The sequence below is a fragment of the Mustela erminea genome, chromosome 9 (assembly GCF_009829155.1).
Source record: "Mustela erminea isolate mMusErm1 chromosome 9, mMusErm1.Pri, whole genome shotgun sequence".
Lineage (NCBI taxonomy): Eukaryota > Metazoa > Chordata > Mammalia > Carnivora > Mustelidae > Mustela > Mustela erminea.
Window position 1 is genome coordinate 5,751,429 of NC_045622.1, and position 19,893 is coordinate 5,771,321.

At 44.9% G+C, this 19,893-nt stretch overlaps 1 protein-coding gene across 8 annotated transcripts in view; it reads right to left on the reverse strand.

Annotated features, from left to right (window-relative positions):
- EXPH5 (exophilin 5) overlaps nucleotides 1-19,893 on the reverse strand; it is a 67,367-nt gene that overhangs the window by 21,088 nt on the left and 26,386 nt on the right. For 4 of the 8 annotated variants that reach the window (XM_032357811.1, XM_032357810.1, XM_032357812.1 and 1 more), the window contains exons 2-3: nucleotides 6,394-6,554; nucleotides 4,635-4,797 (exon numbers count right to left, since the gene is read on the reverse strand). In XM_032357811.1, the coding sequence (XP_032213702.1) occupies nucleotides 4,635-4,797; nucleotides 6,394-6,554 (324 nt within the window). The other 4 variants (XM_032357813.1, XM_032357816.1, XM_032357817.1 and 1 more) reach the window with 4 other exon arrangements.

A 19,893-nucleotide genomic window follows, 5' to 3' on the forward strand; every position in this document is an offset into this window, starting at 1 on the left:
CTGGACTGAAGCCCGAGATAGCAAGGGCTGCATGCTTCCCTCCACGGCACCACGCACCGTGTTGCTTGAGTACCCTTCTTGAATAAATAAGCAAATGTGTTCCTTTTCATCCTCACCACGTCTGCTCCAACGATCTTTCGGCACCAGCACCTGCTCAGTTTCCTAAGTCGGGGGAAAGAGTTCACCTGCATTCCCCCATCTTCTTCACCCATCGCATCCCGTCAGCAGGTTCTCCCGATGCTACATTCTAAGTCGTGCGCGAATCTGCCCACCGTTTGCCCTCCTCCCTGCCTGCTACCTCGTCCATCATCTCAGCAGCCCCTTACCTGGTCTCTCTGACTCCGGTTTTGCCCCCTCGAGTCTGTTCCTTGTGCTGTAGCCAGATCAATCTCCCAGCCTCGGCCCTACGGGCATTTCTTTGGGGGTGGTGGTCGTAGCAACACGGGGTACTCAGCAACATCGCTGACCCCCTACCCACTGAATGCCCAGAGTTCCCACCCTTCATTGTGAAAACCAGAAATATCTTTTGGGGGACAAAACTGTCCCTGGTCGAGAAGCACCACACTAAAATAATGTTTGTAAAATGAAGATCTGATCAGTCATTCTTCTGCTTACAAACTAACAAGGAGGGCCACCTGGGTGGCTCAGTCAGCTGAGCGTCCGACTCTTGATCTCAGCTCGGGTCTTGATCTCAGGGTTGTGAGTTCAAGCCCTGCACTGGGTTCCATGCTGGGCACGGAGACTACTTTAAAAAAGAAAAAAGATAAAACTAGCAATGGATAAAATAGACATGTATACCTGCACACCTGCACTGAATACACCAAAATATTTTAGTGCTTGTCTAGGGCAGTGGGTTGTGGGTGAGTTTACCCAGTATATCAGATATAAATACACGCAAGTATACATACACACACACATATAAGAGAAATACACACAAAATATACACATATATAAAACAAATACATATATATAAAATACATAGAAAGTAAGGAAAAATGGTATTAAAGTAAAAGTGATTAAGGTCTTCCCATTGTCTACGGGATCATACCCAAGCTTCTTAGCGCTGCATGTCCTTAGCGCCGCTGGTCCCTGTGTCATGGCCTCTGCCAACCTCTCCCATTCCACCTCTTACTGGTCTCACCTTATACTGGGTCCCTGAACCTCGGTGACCTAGATGTGTTCTTGCTTTTTCCAGTCTCCACACCTTGGCTGTGTCAGTTTTTCTGCCTAGTGGAACCTCCCAACTCTTAATGACTGGGCTCAGTCCTCTGTGTCCTTTGGCAACAGGCTCTCCTCCTCCAGGAAGGCTTCCGGTCCTCCAGTCTGAGCTCAGCGCTTCGCCCTGTGTTCCCATGGCAAGAGTACCAGCACCCTCCCTAGCACTCACCAGAGGACACCATAATCACCAGTGGACGACTTGCAGTCACTCAGGCCCCAGCGAGGCCGGAGGGTACCCCCTATGAATTCCGCAGCGTGCCCCTTCCTCGAGATACTGTCATTTGCCAGAAAACTGCCATAAGAAATACCTGAACCCATGATATTCTGCCACGTCCTAGAGTTCGTGGGGCACCTGTTCCCAACCACACGCAGTGCTCTGCTCCTCCCCCCGTCATGATCTCTGGGTCTTGGGATTCAGACCCAAGTCAGGCTCTGTGCTCGGCTCAGCGAGTCTGCTTGGGATTCTTTCCCCTTCTGCTCCTCCCCTGCTCTCTCCCTCTCTCTCCAACAAATAAAGAAATGAAATACTGAATAAAAAATAATGGCATAATTCGGGAAGTGCATAGAAAGGAAGAGGAGGAGAAACTCATCCTTATGTGAAACAAATGGCAAACTTTTTGCCTTTTTGTTAATTCATTCAGTCACCGTGTTCCCACAGCTTTTTACCCACTTCTTATAGGAAATCAAAGCTTCAGTATATCATATGCTTTTACTGACTGGGCCTTTCTAAAGTAAATATCTGATGAAATGACCAAATCCCTTTTCTTCCAGGGAGTGTTCTCCACGATCCAATGTCATTTTTTGGTTAAACCACAGCTTAAAAGATGAAAAGATATTTCTATGATACTTGAGTCTTTCAGGGTTGAGCAGGAGGCTGTATTTTGCCTGGAGGGGTGGGTTCTCTCCCTGTGATTTGCAAAAAGATACTCTCAACTGCGTGGCTCTGACTTGTTCTGCAGAGCACAGAGTGTGACAAAGTGGAACCGAGATGGCTTCGGCAAGTAGGAACCTGATGGCTACCTGGCACGCAATAACTCTGCTTTCCTAGGGCTGGCCCGTGCAGCTGGCTGCTTCCTGCTGCCGCTCAAGGCGAGGAGGAGATCCTGAATCATTTATTTGGAAGGTGGACTTTGTATTTCAAAAGTCAGAACTGCCAAAGAAAAGTAGGCTCTACTTAAGAGTCAAGTGTCCCTGGAAATGCACAACACACAATGTATATTCCTGCCACAGTAAACACTCCCTAAAACCACCCCCAGCCACACACACACACATTCAGGATTTATATCCGAATATTTAGGTCACACACGTGTTTAAGAATCAAAAGGACAGGGGCAGCTGGGTTAAGTGTCTGCCTTTGGCTCAGGTCATGATCCTGGGATCCTGGGATCGAGCCCGGTGTTGGGCTCCCTGCTCAGCGGGGAGCCTGCTTCTCTCTCTCCATCTGCCTGCCGCTCTGCCTACCTGTGCTCTCTCCCTCTCTCAAATGGATAAATAAATAAATAAATACAATCTCGAGAACAATAAATTAAAAAAAAATTAAAAGGACATATTTTTGCAATTTATCTACTGAAACTTCTTAGGAGCAAAAAAACAGTGTCTTCATGATATTCTGCACCAGCACAATGAATAAATATTTATTTCCATTTCCATTTTGAAAGTAAAATGGATTCAGAGAAGACAAATTCTGAAAACTGCTTAATATACCCATCTATACTTAAAGGATAAAACCTGCTTCATGTCTGCATTCTGATTTTTATGTTTCAGTTTGTGTGGTTAAAAGAAAGTTGCAAGTCATGCTGGCACACAAGAAGGATGGTTACTAAACAGAATTTTGCGAAGTTGCAATTTTTTTTTTCACCTTGGTCTGTACCCAGAAAACATGATACCCCCCATGGAAGATTCTAGATTTGCCGTCTTCTTTAACCCACTTTTGCCGTGACTTGCAATATGAGCTTGGAAATAACTTGTCCACAGAGTGAACAGGTTCTTCAACTTTTCCCGGTTTACTGATGTCAGATTGTTAGCTGTATAAAACTCTGCCTTAAAGAAAATCACCGACAACACAAACTCCTATCGCAAGTCCCAGCTACACCACACATCGGGGATATTCCTTTTGTCCTTAAAACACATATTCCCTCCGCAGGAAACACCCCTTGACTCTAAATCCCCAAATGAGAGGATTACTGCTGTTTCAAACATTTTTAGGAAGAAAAGCAACTCACCTATTCGCGGAGTACTCCTTGGAAGTGATTCGGGTAGGGACAGTCCCATAAATCTACATTCTGTTCAGCTCCTCATTATTTCAGCAAAGACGAGAGCGGGTTCAGGTAAACGTGGGGAGCAAAACGCCTTCCGTCCACCCGGGAGGGGAGGACAGAATTCTGTTCTCCAGGTTCGGGAGCCTCATCCCCCACCGCCCCCGAGCCGCGTGCCACTTACTGTTTCCAGCAGGAGTGACCTCCGGCAGCTCCTGTCTGGTGCGGCAACACTGAATGGTTTGACGGCACACGTCACGTGTGAAGCCAACACCTTAAGAGGGTGGGAAGCTTTTCAACCAGGAAGACACACTGAAAATATTCAGCAGTCAGCTCAATCGCATGTAAGCAAAGCCTCGCTTGTTTTTCACAAAACAACCCAACAGCCGGTGAGTCGAGATGAACTGATTTACACCGTTCTATGCTGGGAACTCTCTGGAACGACGCCTGTTCCAAACAGCTTCCCTTCCTTTGCCTTAAGTTTAAATTCTGGGTTCCCCCCAGCACAACAGCCGTCCTGAATCCGGTTAGTCACGGCAATATCTTTATCCCCTCGATTTTAAAATGCAAGTTTTCTCGACTCTCGTGCTCATCTTACTTTCATTTCGTCTTTCTACCCCATCTTTCCCTGTGACCACAGACACACATATTCCCAAGGAAAAAGGAGTTCTGACTTAAAGATCTCTTCCTAATCTATGAACCATAATCATCACTCCTGATAGATCTGAAAAGGCAGTTTTCTTTTTTTTTTTTTCCCCAGAACAAGCATCAGAACAATTTCTGAGGTAGACTGTTTAAATAATTTTGACAGCCAATCTAATAACGCCTTTAAGAAAAATAAAATAAAATAGAGATATCTTCCTGACCAGGGCATAGACCAGGCTCTTGAAACAGTGGAGAAAATCAATGAGCATTTCCCAACACTTAATCCATCATTCACCGAGTGTACGACCTGGGATCTGTGCAGTTGGTTAGAAGCTGGCTTTCAAAAGAGTCAAGTTTCATGGTTTCAGAAGGACTTTGTCCCTCTGCGAGCTCAGTCCTGTTTCAATTGTGACTATCTGCATTTAAACCCTGAGAACAAACATTAAACACTCTGAACACAAAACAGGCTACCGGCCTCTAACGTCAGAGCTGCCACAAGACCCGAGTTTAACTCACCCTTTCTGTCCCAGAGACTGAAGCTTTATAGTCTCCTTTCTGGATTTTCTGAACGAGAACAGGGACGCAAACGACGACCGGAAACTCAGCCGAGAAGAAATGGATGTTGGGTTTCTTTGATGAGCTGTATTTTTAGATCTTGATGTTTGTAATTTCATAGAATCTAGAGAAATTGTAGAAATCTGGCATCACCCCGTGTTTCCAGGTAAATACATCTCAGAGAACTAAGACTTCGTTCTTGCTTCCCACCGCTTAACGCAGAAGGAGAATGCAGCAGGCACCCACACATGAAGACCCCAGGATGTCAGGGGAGCCCCCTGCCTCTGATGGCTCTGCTGAGTAGAGAAAATCCTTACAAAGAGTAGGGAGTCTTTCAATACGCACTGTGAACCACAGTTCTGTGGAACGTCCCTCCCCACATACCAGATGCCCAAACCCATCCAAAGCCTAACGTAAGGTATCAGGGTCCTCGTTCAGCTTTCGGGGTGCTTCTAGCTACCCTGTCCTCCCTGTCCTGCAGACATTTTTATCTTAGTGCTTTAAAACCACAGTGATAGACACTACGCAGCTTTTTACTCCGAAGAAAGTAAAGGAAAAGGAAAATAAGCCACTTAGAGTGTTCCTTATTCCCATCAGAAACCTACCTCTGTGTATTTGCTACACATATGGTTTAAATGTGTGTCTGCTTGTAATATAAACACGTCTAATATATGTATAGATAACACATATATATGAGCATTAAAAATTCTAAGGCAACATCAACATATACAAAGTCTACAATACTGCAATATATTTGGACATGCTGGATTTATAAGTATTAGAGGAATTCAAGGTAAGGGAAAGTCTCCATGGTCGGGGTAAAATACGGGGTAAATTTCAAAGTCTGAGCTATGAGTATTTTTAGATGGATTTGTTTATTATGGGAGTTGTAAAATATTGTCAGAATAACTTTAGAAATATTGTTACGTGTTTCTTGATGTTACTAATGTTAGCAACACACCAGCAGAAGTAGTCAATATGACTATATCAGTAGGAAGATACTCTATACTGTTTTTGTACTTTATAACTGATGAAATTATATTGAGGAATTGTGAAAGTGGGTTTTATTATCCTCATTTACAGATTTTTTTAAAAAAGTGATGGGGAAGATGAGTGAGGTGAGTGTGGTCACATGGCTGGGGCGTTCAAAGAAGCAATTACCTACAGATTTTAAGTTACCAAAGTATCAGAAGGGTGGGGGGGTTCCACTACTTCCTCCCATAAGCCCCTCTCCCACTTTTTCTCCCCCTTCCATTTCCTCCTTCTTTTGCACCATTACCCCTTTCACTTAAGTGTCTGCTGTGTTCCAGCTCGGTGCCTTCTCCGTATAAAACCACCTATGAGCCGTATTATCATACCCATTTAAAGATGAGAAAACTGAGGCTTACCGAGAGTAAGTAACATGAACTGTACATGGATTCTGATAGAACAGAGAATATAGACAGAATGGAGATTTGAATCCAAGTCTTCTTTTTTATTATTGATGTCTGTGTTCTTAACCACTACGCTATCTTGCCTGATTCTAAACCCTCCCAAGACATTGTAGCACATTTTCAGCTCGCGCTGTTTATTATATGTTAGATTAAACAACTTTTGTACCTTATGATTTAAAAACAGTCCTAAATATGGTTTGGTTCCATTGGAAACCCACTGACTGATTACCTAGAACGCTGTGCTGTAAGAGAAAAAAAAAAAATCTAGATTTAAATTTTTTTCTCACCATTTTCTGCCCTCCCCTTCCTGAGTCTGTATGTAAGTGGTTGTTTTAACATTTGGCTAACATCTGTTTCATTGCAGAACTTTTTTCTTTGAATTTCCTCAAACCATTCGCCAGTCACTCCTTGAAGCCATCTGATATCCCTCTTTGTCTTCTGGAGTTTGCTGAAATAAAACAAAAATGTCAACGCATCCTTTAAATTTCTTGATATCAAGTGCACATTCATGGGACAGGAGGCTAAACTTGACCTTGTGGGAGAGCTGAATAAACTCTAAGTCTTGGGAGGGATCTGGCTCTAGTCAGAATTCCCTTTTCACCACCATGTATGTATTTTAGCTGCTTTTCCAAATACAATGACAATCTAAAAGTTTTTGCCAGTTGTTAAAATAACCAGGCTGGTCATGACAACCTAGGTTGAGCATTATGCGAACCCAACCTAATAATACAGTTGAATGATTGATGATTTAATGACATGGAGAAACCAGTATATTCTAGTTCTGATTACTCATTCATTCATTCATTCATTCATTGTTTCTTGAGCAATGTCCATGTCCCCACACCCAGTGTGGACCATGGGGATTCAACATTGAACATAATAGATAGGGCCCTTGCTTGCCCATACGGTGGTCAAAGATAAGTGTTTGCGTTCAAAGAAGAAATGGTTGCATATAATGATTTTAGATAAAGAAATTCTTAAAACACAAAAACAAGGGCGCCTGGGTGGCTCAGTGGGTTAAGCCGCTGCCTTCGGCTCAGGTCATGATCTCAGGGTCCTGGGATCAAGTCCCATATCGGGCTCTCTGCTCAGCAGGGAGCCTGCTTCCCCCTCTCTCTCTCTGCCTGCCTCTCTCTCCATCTACTTGTGATCTCTCTCTGTCAAATAAATAAATAAAATCTTTAAAAAAAACCAAACAAACACAAAAACAAATTCTTTAAACACACAAAAAAGCCCAAGAATGAGCACCCAGCTAATGTTTATAAGTCAAGGCCAGTGTGACTTGAGATGGATAGGAAAGGCCACCCAGAGCACAAACCTGTCTGCCCCACACCTTCCCAACACCCAGCCTGACATCTTCTCTTTCCTTCTGTGTCCTTTCCCCTGCTCTTTCATCAAACTTCATCCTCTTTCAAATGAAAAGGTTACTGATGGGGCACCTGGGTGGCTCAGTGGGTTAAGTCTCTGCCTTCGGCTCAGGTCATGGTCTCAGGGTCCTGGGATCGAGTCCCGCATCAGGCTCTCTGCTTGGGCGGGGGGCAGCTTCCCTCTCTCTCTCTGCCTGCCTCTCTGCCTACTTGTGATCTCTGTCTGTGTGTGAAATAAATAAATAAAATCTTAAAAAAGAAAGAAAAGGTTGCTGAGTCCTTCATTAAATCACTGGTTATGATTTAATCACTGGTCCTTTTATTTTAAGGCAGAGCATTTTGCCCTATTTCAGAAATCCCTAAAACTGTTCGGAAATGAGAGGCGCTTAATCCAGAGAGAGAGAGGGGAAGAGCGAGCGCTGGACGGGGCCAACTTTCTAGGCGAGTCTGTGAAGTAATGATGTAAATCTCTTCAAGTGGTCAGGTTGGCACAGCTCTGGGCTTGATCATGGGGTCCAAGCTTGGGGGGTTCTGCTGTCTGGGGGAGGATTTCATGTGATGCTGCAGCATTTATCCTTTATCCAGGGTCCTCTGGGAAGTGCCAGTGTTGGGGAGTGTGTAGGACTACGAAGATGGTGAGCAGGACAGCTGCAGAGTGGCAAATTTGGGGTTAAAGGTAATGAACCAAGATGGTTGCAACTCAGGCTCCTGCTTGGGGCTATGATACTGTCATTTTACAAAATAATCACGAAGGAAGCCAGAGGCCATCCTGCCCAGACTTGCATTTTGAAATGCATTAGGCAGCACTTGTCAGGTCCAGCCCACAACATCCGCTTGGGTGCCTCCATCTGTCACTGCTGTCCCTCTGACACCCGCCACGCCTGTCTCTACTGCCACTTCCCTGACTGACTAACCAAGGGACCACATGGAACTGTTTCTTTCTTCTTTTTTTTTTTTTTTTTTTAAGATTTTATTTATTTATTTGACACAGAGAGAGAGATCACAGGTAGGCAGGCAGGCAAGGGCAGGGGAAGCAGGCTCCCCACTGAGCAGAGAGCCTGATGTGGGGCTCGATCCCAGGACTCTGAGATCATGACCTGAGCTGAAGGCAGAGGCTTAACCCACTGAGCCGCCCAGGTGCCCCCAACTAACTGTTTATTTATTTATTTATTTATTTATTTTTAAAAGATTTTATTTATTTGACAGAGAGAGATCACAAGTAGGCAGAGAGGCAGGCAGAGAGAGAGAGAGAGAGGAGGAAGCAGGCTCCCTGCTAAGCAGAGAGCCCGATGTGGGTCTCGATCCCAGGACCCTGAGATCATGACCTGAGCCGAAGGCAGCGGCTTAACCCACTGAGCCACCCAGGCGCCCCCCAACTAACTGTTTCTAATCAGTACAGTTGACAACTTGTCAACGCCTCATTTATTAATGTCCCACATTTGTTTCCCCTTCCACGTTCTCAAAGTCCCCCACAACCTCACGATTGTTCAAGACTGACACTCAGCCGCCCCCGCTACCACTTGTCAACGTATCCACCTCATCTCAGAGCACAGTCAAGCCACCTGACTTAGGAATTCTCCAAACAACATAAATGTATTTATTCAGTTTTACTAGAGGCTCAATGAAACATTGACTCGGCTTGAAAACCATCACACTTCACTCCATTTGACCTCAAGTGCTCATTCCAGGCTTGGGCTCACATCCATCCGTGATAGCCTGTTTCTTCCTCCACTTCCAGCCAATGAAGTCAGAGATCCATAGCCCTATGGGAATACTCCTGCGGTCTGAATTCTACTTCAGGAAGTATATCTTGGTGAAACAGCCCTCCTACCTGTACACTAATTAGTTTCTAAAAATAATATGCAGGCAATGCAGGCTCCTGGGAATGTCCCATAGCATGAAGCAGGAAAAACAAAATGCAGATTTTATCTATCCGAAGCTATGTACAATGCTGCACACATTGGGGGGGAAATCAGGACACCTGATCTCTTAAGGCAGAATAATTATAGGTATCATTTCTATTTCTAGCCTTTTAATTATGTTGATTCAGTATGTATAATATATGATCCTATTTTTTTCTTTTTGTTTGTGAATTTTTGTATTGTTGGGTTTTTTTTTCCCATTACAATTTTTCTTGTAGATAGAGGGGAAAAAAATCAGTGATGTTTTCACAGTCCTAACACAATCCCTGTTAATGATTTGGTGGTGATTTTTCACATGGTCGTGATAAAACTTATTCACTATACAATTGTAGAAGGCCTCCTAGGGGCCATGCAGGGAAACAACGATGAACAGAGGAGACGAGGCTCCTGTCCTGTGGGACTCACCATCTTGTAAGTGGGACAGATCCAGGCCCCATCACAATATAGATGTAAAGTAACCAAGAGTGGCGAGTATGATTAACTCACTCAACACAGGTCTGAACTCTGCGTATAGAGCAGGGAAGAAGTCAAGTCCTTGCCCTCACAGAATTTACACCCTGTGGGGGTAAATAAAGTAAACAGGTGGTTGGACAGCACCTGAGGCAGCAGCAAAGATTTTCTTGAGACGTTGACACGTGGCCTGAAGGTTGAAAGATGGAGGGGTAGCAGGTGGGTGGTTCTGGGATAGAGAGACCGCGCTTTCCAGACAGAAGACGACCAGCCATAGAGCAGCCAAGGAGAGAAGCAAGGAGCTGAAAGGAGGCTGGCCTGGCCCGACTAACCTCGGGGAGAGCCGAGAGGGAGGCAGCTGCTAGATCACGTCGCAAGCATTTGAGGGGAGCAGTCTGGCACTGAGTCCGGCAACACTGAGAATACCTTGTTGTCTTGGCAGTGACCTGCCACATCGAGTTTGCATTTCCAAAAGCTCATCCTGGACTAAAACCCTTCTGCACAGCAAAGGAAATCATCAGCAACATGAAAAGGCAACCTACTGAGGGGGGGAAAGTGTTTGCAAATCATCGATCTGATATGGGGTTAAATTACCAAAACAGAGAAAGAACTCCTACAGTTCAGTAGCCAAAAGAGCAAACGATCTGATTTTAAAAAATGGACAGAGGAGCTGAGCAGACATTTTTCCAAAGAAGAATACAGATATGGCCAGCAGGCACGTGAAAAGATGCTCAACATTACTAATCGTACGGGAAATGCAAATCAAAACCACAATGAGCTATCCCTTCGCACCAGGCAGATTGGCTGCTACCAAAGAGACAAGCACTAACAAGTGTTGGTGGGGATGCGGAGGAAAGGGAGCCCTTATGCACCGATGGCGGAACGCAAGCTGGTGCAGCCCAGTCTGGAACACAGTATGGAGGTGCCTCGAAAAGTTAAAAATAGAAATACTACATGATGAAGTAATTCCACTCCTGGGTATTTACCCAAACAAAATGAAAACGCTAAATCAAAAAGTATATGCACCTCAGGAATGGTAATTGTGTGGAAAAACAAAGTACAATATCAAATCAAATTTTAATTCTATATATATAAAATACAATATTAAATATGTATAATGTGGGGTGCCTGGGTGGCTCAGTCAGTTAAGTGGCTGCCTTCAGCTCAGGTCATGATCACAGGGTCCTGGGATCAAGCCCCACATCAGGCTCCCTGCTCAGCAGAGAGCCTGCTTCTCCCTCTCCCTCTGCCTGCCTCTCTGCCTGCTTGTGGTCTCTCTCCATCTCTCCAGTAAATAAATAAAATCTTTAAAAAATTCAAATATGTATAATGGACATACACAGTACAATACAAATCCAATCATACACACAAATACACACATAATGGAATACCATTCACTCATAAAAAGAATGGAATCTAGCTGTTTGCAACAAACTGAATAGAACCTGAGGGCCTTCTCCTCAGTGAAATAAGTCAGAGAAAAACAGATACTGTCAGATCTCACTTATATGTGGAATTTAAACAACAACAAATCAAGCTCCTGGGCACAGAGAACAAACCAATGGTTGCCAGAGATGGGAGATGGCAGGTGGGAGAAATGGATGAAGAGGGTCAAAAAGTTCAAACTTCTAGTTATAAAAGCAGAAAGTCCTGGGACGTAATATACACATTGTGACTATAGTTAATAATACCGCAATGCAGGGGCACCTGGGTGACTCAGTGGGGTAAGCCTCTGCCTTCGGCTCAGGTCATGATCTCAGGGTCCTGGAATGGAGCCCCACATTGGGCTCTCTGCTCAGCAGGAAGCCTGCTTCCACCTGCCTCTCTGCCTACTTGTGATCTCTCTCTCTCAAATAAATAAATAAAAATATTAAAAAAAAAATAATACCGCAAGGCAGGTTTAAAAGTTGCTAAGAGAGTAGGTCTTAAAACTTCTCATCACGAGAAAAAACATTTGTAGCTATGCGTGGTGACAGATGGTAATTAGACTTACTACGGTGATCGGTTTGCAGTGTATACAAATATTGAATAATTATGTGCACACCTGAAGCAAATACAGTGCTATATATCAAGTATGCCTCAACAATCAAAAAGATCCTAGGCTATAGGTAGAGACAAGATTCCAAGAGGAGTAGAGTCAGGAGACTTGGAGGGTCCGGGACAGAGAGGTGTTTGCTTAGACCAGGGAGTGTGGTGCGGAAGCAAAAGAAAAGTCGGAAGGATTCAGCAGGTGAAGTTTACCCTCAAGTGATGACGTGACTTTGGAGGGCTGTAGGGGACAGAGGCATGTCAGGGAAGACTCCCCGATTTCTGATTCACACAGGTGCGTGGAAGATGCCATTCACAGGGATGTTGCATATACAACCTTCACAAAAACAACATTACATATTGAACAACTTTACCATTACTCATCTTTGGACAATCATTAAATATTTGCATAATATTCAAGACAGTATGATTTCCATAATTTATTTACTATTCCTACGGTGAAGAACATTACAATTTTGCCTTATAAATATCACTGTAAGTGACAGCCCTGTGCATTTTCTGTTTTTACAGTACCTCTGATGGACACTGGGGCAGAATTACTGTGTCAGAGTCAAAAACACGTTTTGTGATTTCCTCATATGCTACCAAAATGCTTCTCCCAATGGCTGTGGCATATTACTCATACAAGTGATGTACAATATGGCAACCGGTGCCTTTGGAAGACTAGATGTTACTCTTTTGAGTATTTTTATTTTCTGAATTTAATACTTTCAAGGTACCATGTTTTAAATTGTGGTAGTTTTTTTTTTTTAAGGATTTTTGTTTCCTTTGCTTTTAAAAAAATGCTACATTTTTTTCTTCCTTTCATCTCTCTCTCTCCTTTTTTTTTTTTTTTTGTTAAAGTAAGTTCCATGTGCAGCATGGAGCCCAACTCGGGGCTTGAACTCATGACCCTGAGATCAAGACCAAAAAAAATGCTACATTTCTTTGATAAGTAGTGAGGGTTGATTACATCCCACATGTCTGCTAACTAATGACATTTTGTATTTTGGCAATTATACATTTTATCAATTTATGAATCAATGCCTCGGGTCTTTCACTGGAATGAGGCATGTTTAATAAAACTCCTTATTTTTTCTTATTTATTTATATATTTTTCTTATTTATTTTTCTTATTTACTCTATTACCCCCAGATTTCTGACTTTCATTCTGACTAGGGCTGGAGTAGATAAAACATATTTCATCTGTGGATGTGTTTATACTAAAATCTGTCTCTCAAAGACAATGAGAAATGAAATGCAGACAGTAGTCACACACAGATAGATAAAAGGGCATGATTTTAAAGAAATTCAGAGGCTTTGGGGTACCTGGCTAGCTCAGTTAGTGGATCATGAGACTGTTGAACTCAGTGAGTTTAAACCACATGTTGGGTATAGAAATTACTTAAAAGTAACTAAATAACTAAATAAATAAACTTTAAAAAAAAGAAAAAGAAAAAGAAATTCAGTGGCTTTTAAAGCAGAAACATCCCAAGATTGTCAGGAAAGTGGGTGAATATGTACAGCCCAGAGCCTGAACATTCAAGGGTCAGGCAGTAAAAAATAATGGCATTGTGTTTGCCTATGACTAAAGGAAGTAAAACATAAATAGTTCTGGCCTTTGAAGTGAGGATAACCAGAAAGGGAAGCCATGAGTGACATACCAGTCTAAAGTCTCTGGGTACCTGTAACTCAACACCTTAACCTTTTACACCAGGGAGTCCTACCTGCGACTATAAAATACAGTCAGTACTTTTATAATGGTTGACTGAGCGCCTGGTACTAACAAGAACACAACGGTTTACACTGATCTACTTACTTAAAAAAACATATCGAAGCTCAACACTAGCAAAACAAATGAAACACCTTAACCTAAAGAGATGCGACCCTCACAAGGACAGCATTTTGAGTCTCAGCTGGGAGACTTCGAGAACATTCGTCTGCAATTGGAATTCGACCACGTTCACAGACAGCCCCGGGCCCCTCCTCTTCCTCCCAGCCGGTTTGTTACACACTCGGTCACCCATTTCCAGCGCCCAATCCGCTTTATGCCAAGAACCACAGGGTTCCAGACCACATACGTCCAGATCCATTACAAGCGCGCACCTTGCTGGCTTGGCGGGTCCAGCTTGACTCAACACATCAGGAGGGCCTGTTGTCTACACTTGCCATGTGTCCTGCCCCCGGGCTGCGGACTTGACTCAACGAAGTCAGGTCTTTTCTTGCTAAGCCACAGTCCCACCCCCTGCTCCCGAACTGCTCCTCCTTCGTGCACCGGCGTCTGAGACCCTCGCGATCCGGGTGCCCTTGGAGCACCTGCGGATGGAGTGTGCCCCCTGGGGGTTCCTCCTCCCGCGCTGAGCTGGTTTTGCATCCCCAGGGGAATGCATCCCACCTCTCTCCTCCTCCTCCCCGTGCCCTGCGGACCTTTGCACATCACTTCTCTGGGTCCACCTAGACTCCCAGCAGGTTGGTCCGCCTCTTACTTCCACGGGACCCACCTACGAACGTGCAGCATGTGGAGCCCCCTCCACCCGCCCCCAGCACTGGCGGGGCGTCAGGTTCCAGCTGGGTGACCTCGGCCAAATATTTCTCTTTTTCGGCTTCAGCTCCCTCATTTGTGAAGGGGGTCGGAGGAGGTGGCCGACCGCCCACAGACCAGGCCTCCACGACTCCTCGCGTCCCTGAACAGCTGCTCCTTCGGGATGTGACTTTGTCACTCCGCCTGTCCCTCAGCCGCCGCTGGCCTTGTGCTCAGAAGAGCTGGAAGTGATGCAGAGGGACGGCCAGACTCGGAGCCTCAGTTAGCCTCGCAGCCTCCGACCTCTGCCCCCAGGACTCCGGATCCCGCCCGGGCTGACCCCGCCCCCTCCCCCGGAGTGACAGCATGCGCAGACCCGACGGCCGGGCGGGGCGCGCTGCCACCTGCCAGACCTGCGAGCGCCCATCTGGGTGCAGAGACCCGAGGGGAGACAGGAGCGTCCCCCAGCCGAGCGCAGCCCAAGGGACGGTCCCGCAGAACCGTGAGCTAATCCACAGAAGTCCTTCGGAGCCATTAAGCTTTGGGATGGTTTGTTATGCAGAACTTAAAAACATAAACGCAGATGAGATGATCTCGAAGATAGCTTCTGGTTTCAAATGTATAGTGAAATGAAAAGGCTCATTATTCCTACGTCGGAATTAAATCTTTGTGGAATCTTATAAATCGGGTAAAATAATAATAACCAGTGATAACAACAGATGCTGTGTTGAAGATTCTGCAGCTGTTATGCTAACCCTCATTAGCGGCTGCTAATTAGCCAGGCTAATAGCATGGCTGCATCAGGATTCGATGTCCCTCAAGGGACACCACTTGAGCCCGCTGGCGGGATGGAGTTTTGTCCTGTGATGAGAACCCAGGCCTTGGTTCTCAAGCCCATGTCCACCTGACCTTCCCTCTCACTGGGTACCACTAACTCCATTAAGAAACGATGCAACTGACAGTAGTAAGCTCAACGTGACTTCTGACATTTAACCAGGTAGTAATGATAATCCAAATAGGATTGAGGACAGAGCAGCTGGACAGACGTGTGAAGCAAGCAAGTCCCCAAACCCAGAATACAGGAACCACACCTTCCATTTTCTTGTCACAAAGATCTCAATTAACTCCCCCAAATTGCTCCCTTACGAGCTCTTCTTGCTGAGGGCAACGATTCCTCTTTGTGGGGGGCTCACTCTCCCCCTTCACCTCCCTGCTCACATTTTTTCTCCGTTTTCATTTCCTTGGCTTCTGTACCCATCATTTGCTCATTCACAGCTGACCTTCCTGCATGCGAGCTATCTTATTCTACCTTGTTCTGCTCTCCAGGCAGCTCAGCAGCCTGATCTCAATCAACCATCTTCTCTTGGCTGCAAAGACCTCTTGCCAAAACGTTCCCCCAGCCCCCACCCTCTCCTGCTTTTACAGGTTCCCAACATCAGTGAACCCCAGAACAAACTGTTCAACTGAATCCTGTAAAAATGGATTTGTCGCCTGAATTGTAGATCAAAGCAGCATGAAAGTTTCCCTCCCACAAAAAAATTCAAATACTTTTTTGTTTCATATCACCCAGCAACCACAACACAACAGAAGAGCACGAATGGAGTACACAAGCCAGGAACCATATCCTGATTCAGAGCTTCGGACGTCTGGTTAATGACATCATGGAAGCTGGATTTGTCTGTCCAACTCAAGACCTTCTCCAAACTCTGCAACTCCCAGAAAACTCACTTCAGGAAAGCAGGCCCCTTTGTGTTTCTGCTCCAGGAAGGTGATACTTCCAGGAACTGGTTTCTTATTGCTCATCTGCAAGGGAAAGCTTTAGAAGAATGAGTTCTCAGCCAGGAGGAGGCAGAGGAAAGAGAGCAAAAGCCCTTGTCCAGGGGTCGCTCCCATACCTTCACAATCTGGGGCCTGGCCTCTCCTCTTCCCCGATTGTTTTTCTGAAAAGATTGTTTTTTGAGAGCCTTTGTCTCTAACATTAGAGCCTGCTGTTTGCCTGGTCCACAGCCAAGACTCAAGGAGGAGCAGGGGTTAGAAAAAGCAAGCAGGTGTCTTGGAAAATGTGTTCTTTTGCTGATAGGAAAGTAAAACCAGAGAGGGAAGTCTGGAGGAAGGGAAGCTCCCATAAAGAAAAGGGACGAACAAAAGCAAGCAACAATGACACCAAAACAACAAACCATTAGAGCTAAAAGAGTGGCGGTCAAGTCATGGCACCAGCTTTCAAGCCAAGCTAGATAATAAGGCCCATTTAAATTCCTTGAATGGCGGTGACTGAGATTGCCCAATTGAGACTCAATGACAGCCTTTTCTGTATTTCTTAGACGGGCCCTGATAACCTTCCTGGATGTTTATTGTCATATGACACGAAGTCACAACAGAAGGAAAAATTAAGTAATCTAGGTAACGCAAAGAGGTATAATTCCCATTGCTGGGTCAGAGCACAGTGAGTGATCTCTCTCTATCGATTAGTCACCTGAAAGAAGATGCTGTAGGAAGCCTGGCTGTCCACTCTGAAGTCAGACTTAAGAGTTCGAGGGTCGGGACGCCTGGGTGGCTCAGTTGGTTGGGCGGCTGCCTTCGGCTCAGGCCATGATCCCAGCGTCCTGGGATCGAGTCCCACATTGGGCTCCTTGCTTGGCAGGGAGCCTGCTTCTCCCTCTGCCTCTGCCTGCCACTCTGTCTGCCTGTGCTTGCTCTCGCTTCTCTCTCTATGACAAATAAATAAATAAAATCTTTAAAAAAAAAAAAAAAGAGTTCGAGGGTCAGTCCCTCATGTAGCCAGCCATCCTTGTCTTCCTAAATTAATATTAATCTCTTTTTAATCCATTCATACCTTTAACCACACCACCTGGGAAGGCACCCATCGTCCTCTTGGATTTTCCAAACGATACTGAATGAATTACTTGTCATGTACCCATCGGGCTGCCCACCAGGGACTGGGGACTGTGTCTCATTGGTCTTGGTATCCCCAGGGCCTAGCGTGGTCCCTGACTCGTGGTTGATCAATATCTATTTGTTTAACTTGTGGGGTAATGAAAGAGTTCTACAGACTTATGCCATCATTGTGAAGCAGCTCAATCCATATTTGACATACGTGAGAGATGGGATCCTGCACACAAATTAAACTCATGTTTGCAAAAAGTGATTTTTTTCCCAAAAAATAATATGAGAAAGCGAGAGTCACAGCTAACATTTACACAACTGCTTACTCTCGGATAGGCAAATTATATGTCTTCATTCATTTACTCTTTGCAAGAACATCACGAGGTAAATAATATTATTCCATTCTACCAACGAGGACATTAAAACACCGAGAGGCCTTCTTTCTGCTCCTTTCGAAAGCCAGTCTGGTTCCTGATGTGCTCTGCGCTTGCTGTGCCCCCCAGCCGCAATGCCCTTCCCTATTTTATCACATGGACTTTCCTGGATAACATTTAGGCCTTAGCTAAAAAGTTACATTCGAAGAGAAGCCTTCTGTGACCTTCACCAGAAATAATCCCTTCCTCCAAGCACCTTTGATATCAAATTACTTTGTCTTCTTTTCTTAATCTCATTAATCTTCTGATGAAAATACCTGCATTTATTTGCTTTTTTCATCAATCACCTCCCCCATGTCCCACTAAAATCAAATCCATATAAGCAAGGACCTTGCTTGTCTTGTTTTCCGGAATGGTGTCTATCTGACACAGAGTGGGGACTCTGTAAGCCCTCGGTGAGCAAATGAATATGAATCTGGGCAACTCTTCTCTCTGGGTGGCTCAGTGGGTTAAGCCTCTGCCTTCGGCTCAGTCATGATCCCAGGGTGCTGGGATCAAGCGCCACATCGGGCTCTCTGCTCAGCAGGGAGCCTGCTTCCCCCGCTCTCTCTGCCTACTTGTGAGTTCTCTCTGTCAAATAAATAAATAAAATCTTTAAAAATAAAATAAAATAAGGGGTTTGAATGAGAAGCTCCCAGGGTACTGTCCTACTTGCGATGATTCTAAGCCTGGGGGTACAGCCTAATATCTCAAGGGCATGGTTAAGCAAATCCATATTTAGGTCTGTCTGAGATCTTACAGATTCCAGCTGTATGGCTGCAAAGTGCCACCTTTCACACGGTTCTCATGGTTCCACCATCCTTGCACTCCCTCTGCCCTTTCTTCCTGCTGTTTCCCTCGGATCCAGCCCGTGATTCAAATCAGCTAGTAGAGAATTTACAGTTCCAGATTCCAACTGACAATACTCTTATGGAAGATGGGGCCCATCTTCTCAGATAACTTCTGGAGTTATATCTGGTACCTTCATGAGGCTGCTGAATGTTAGGGGAACCATGCACATGGCACATCGTCCTGGAGGTGGGACGTGGGTCTGGGATTAAAGGGTCAGCATCTGCTGTCTGACGCCATGTGCTGGCTGCTTCCACCAGTGCCCAGAAAACTTCAAAAAAAATTGAAATCACACAATGTAAGAAAGACCTGCCTATGGTTATCCCGTGGTGAGGATAAGAGCAAGGCTTTTGCCTAGCTTCAGACCCGACTACTCAGCAGCATGTTACATGTGTTATTTCTAGAGTGAGCACAGATTATTTTTTGGAGCCTGAATTATTCAACACTTGGCCTGTCTCGGCCCTTTTTTATGTGCTAGTAGGCTCAGCATTGGAGTGTCAGCTCCTTAACCAAAGTGCTAGACTTTCTGAACATACATCAAGTGATGACTAAGTATTTGAAAACCAGAGTTTTTAGCCTTTGCTTCCCACTTATTTATCTATTTTTTTAAAGTAGGCTCTGCACCCAGCATGGCGTCCAACATGGGGCTGGAACTCACAATCATGCGATCAAGACCTGAGCTGAGATCAAGAGTTGGACACTGAACCGACTGAGCCGCCCAAGCTTCCCCACCCCCCACCCGCCACTCATTCTTCTTTATACAGATGCTCAGACATGTTTCCACAGGAACTTGTAAGGCAAGGGTTAATGCAAGTTCCACGTAAGGATTCTGCAGTGTAGGGGAGCTGCTCGAAGCGGCAAGAGTGGACAGAAATCCCTCGTGGGAGGCTGGTATTAGCACACCTGCAAGGCAGGATAGAGCCAATCAGTTCTCATCCATAGGTAAAGTCCATGATCTCAACATCTTGAATTTGCTTACATATCCTATTATTCATGGCTTTTTTCCAAAGACGACTACATCCTAAATTCTGGCTACACCCTCTGTACGGCTAGTTATATAACCAGGTAACAAGACAGAACTGTACTCGCCAATATCTAGTGCATCTCTCCTTCATTTTCATGAATAAGGATGCAGAGCATGGTACTTTTCTCTCATATTCAGACAATTTAGTGCCAATTCTTAGAACATGTCCTGTCAAGGAAAAAAATACCAAAAGAGGAACAGTCTCAGAGAAGCTTAGGCAATTCCACAAGTTTGAAAGAAAGTGATGCCCATAAAATTTTATTCCAGATCCGGGCAGAAAGGTCATAAGACTACACTGCCTTGACTGTAATTAATACCCACTTTTATCAT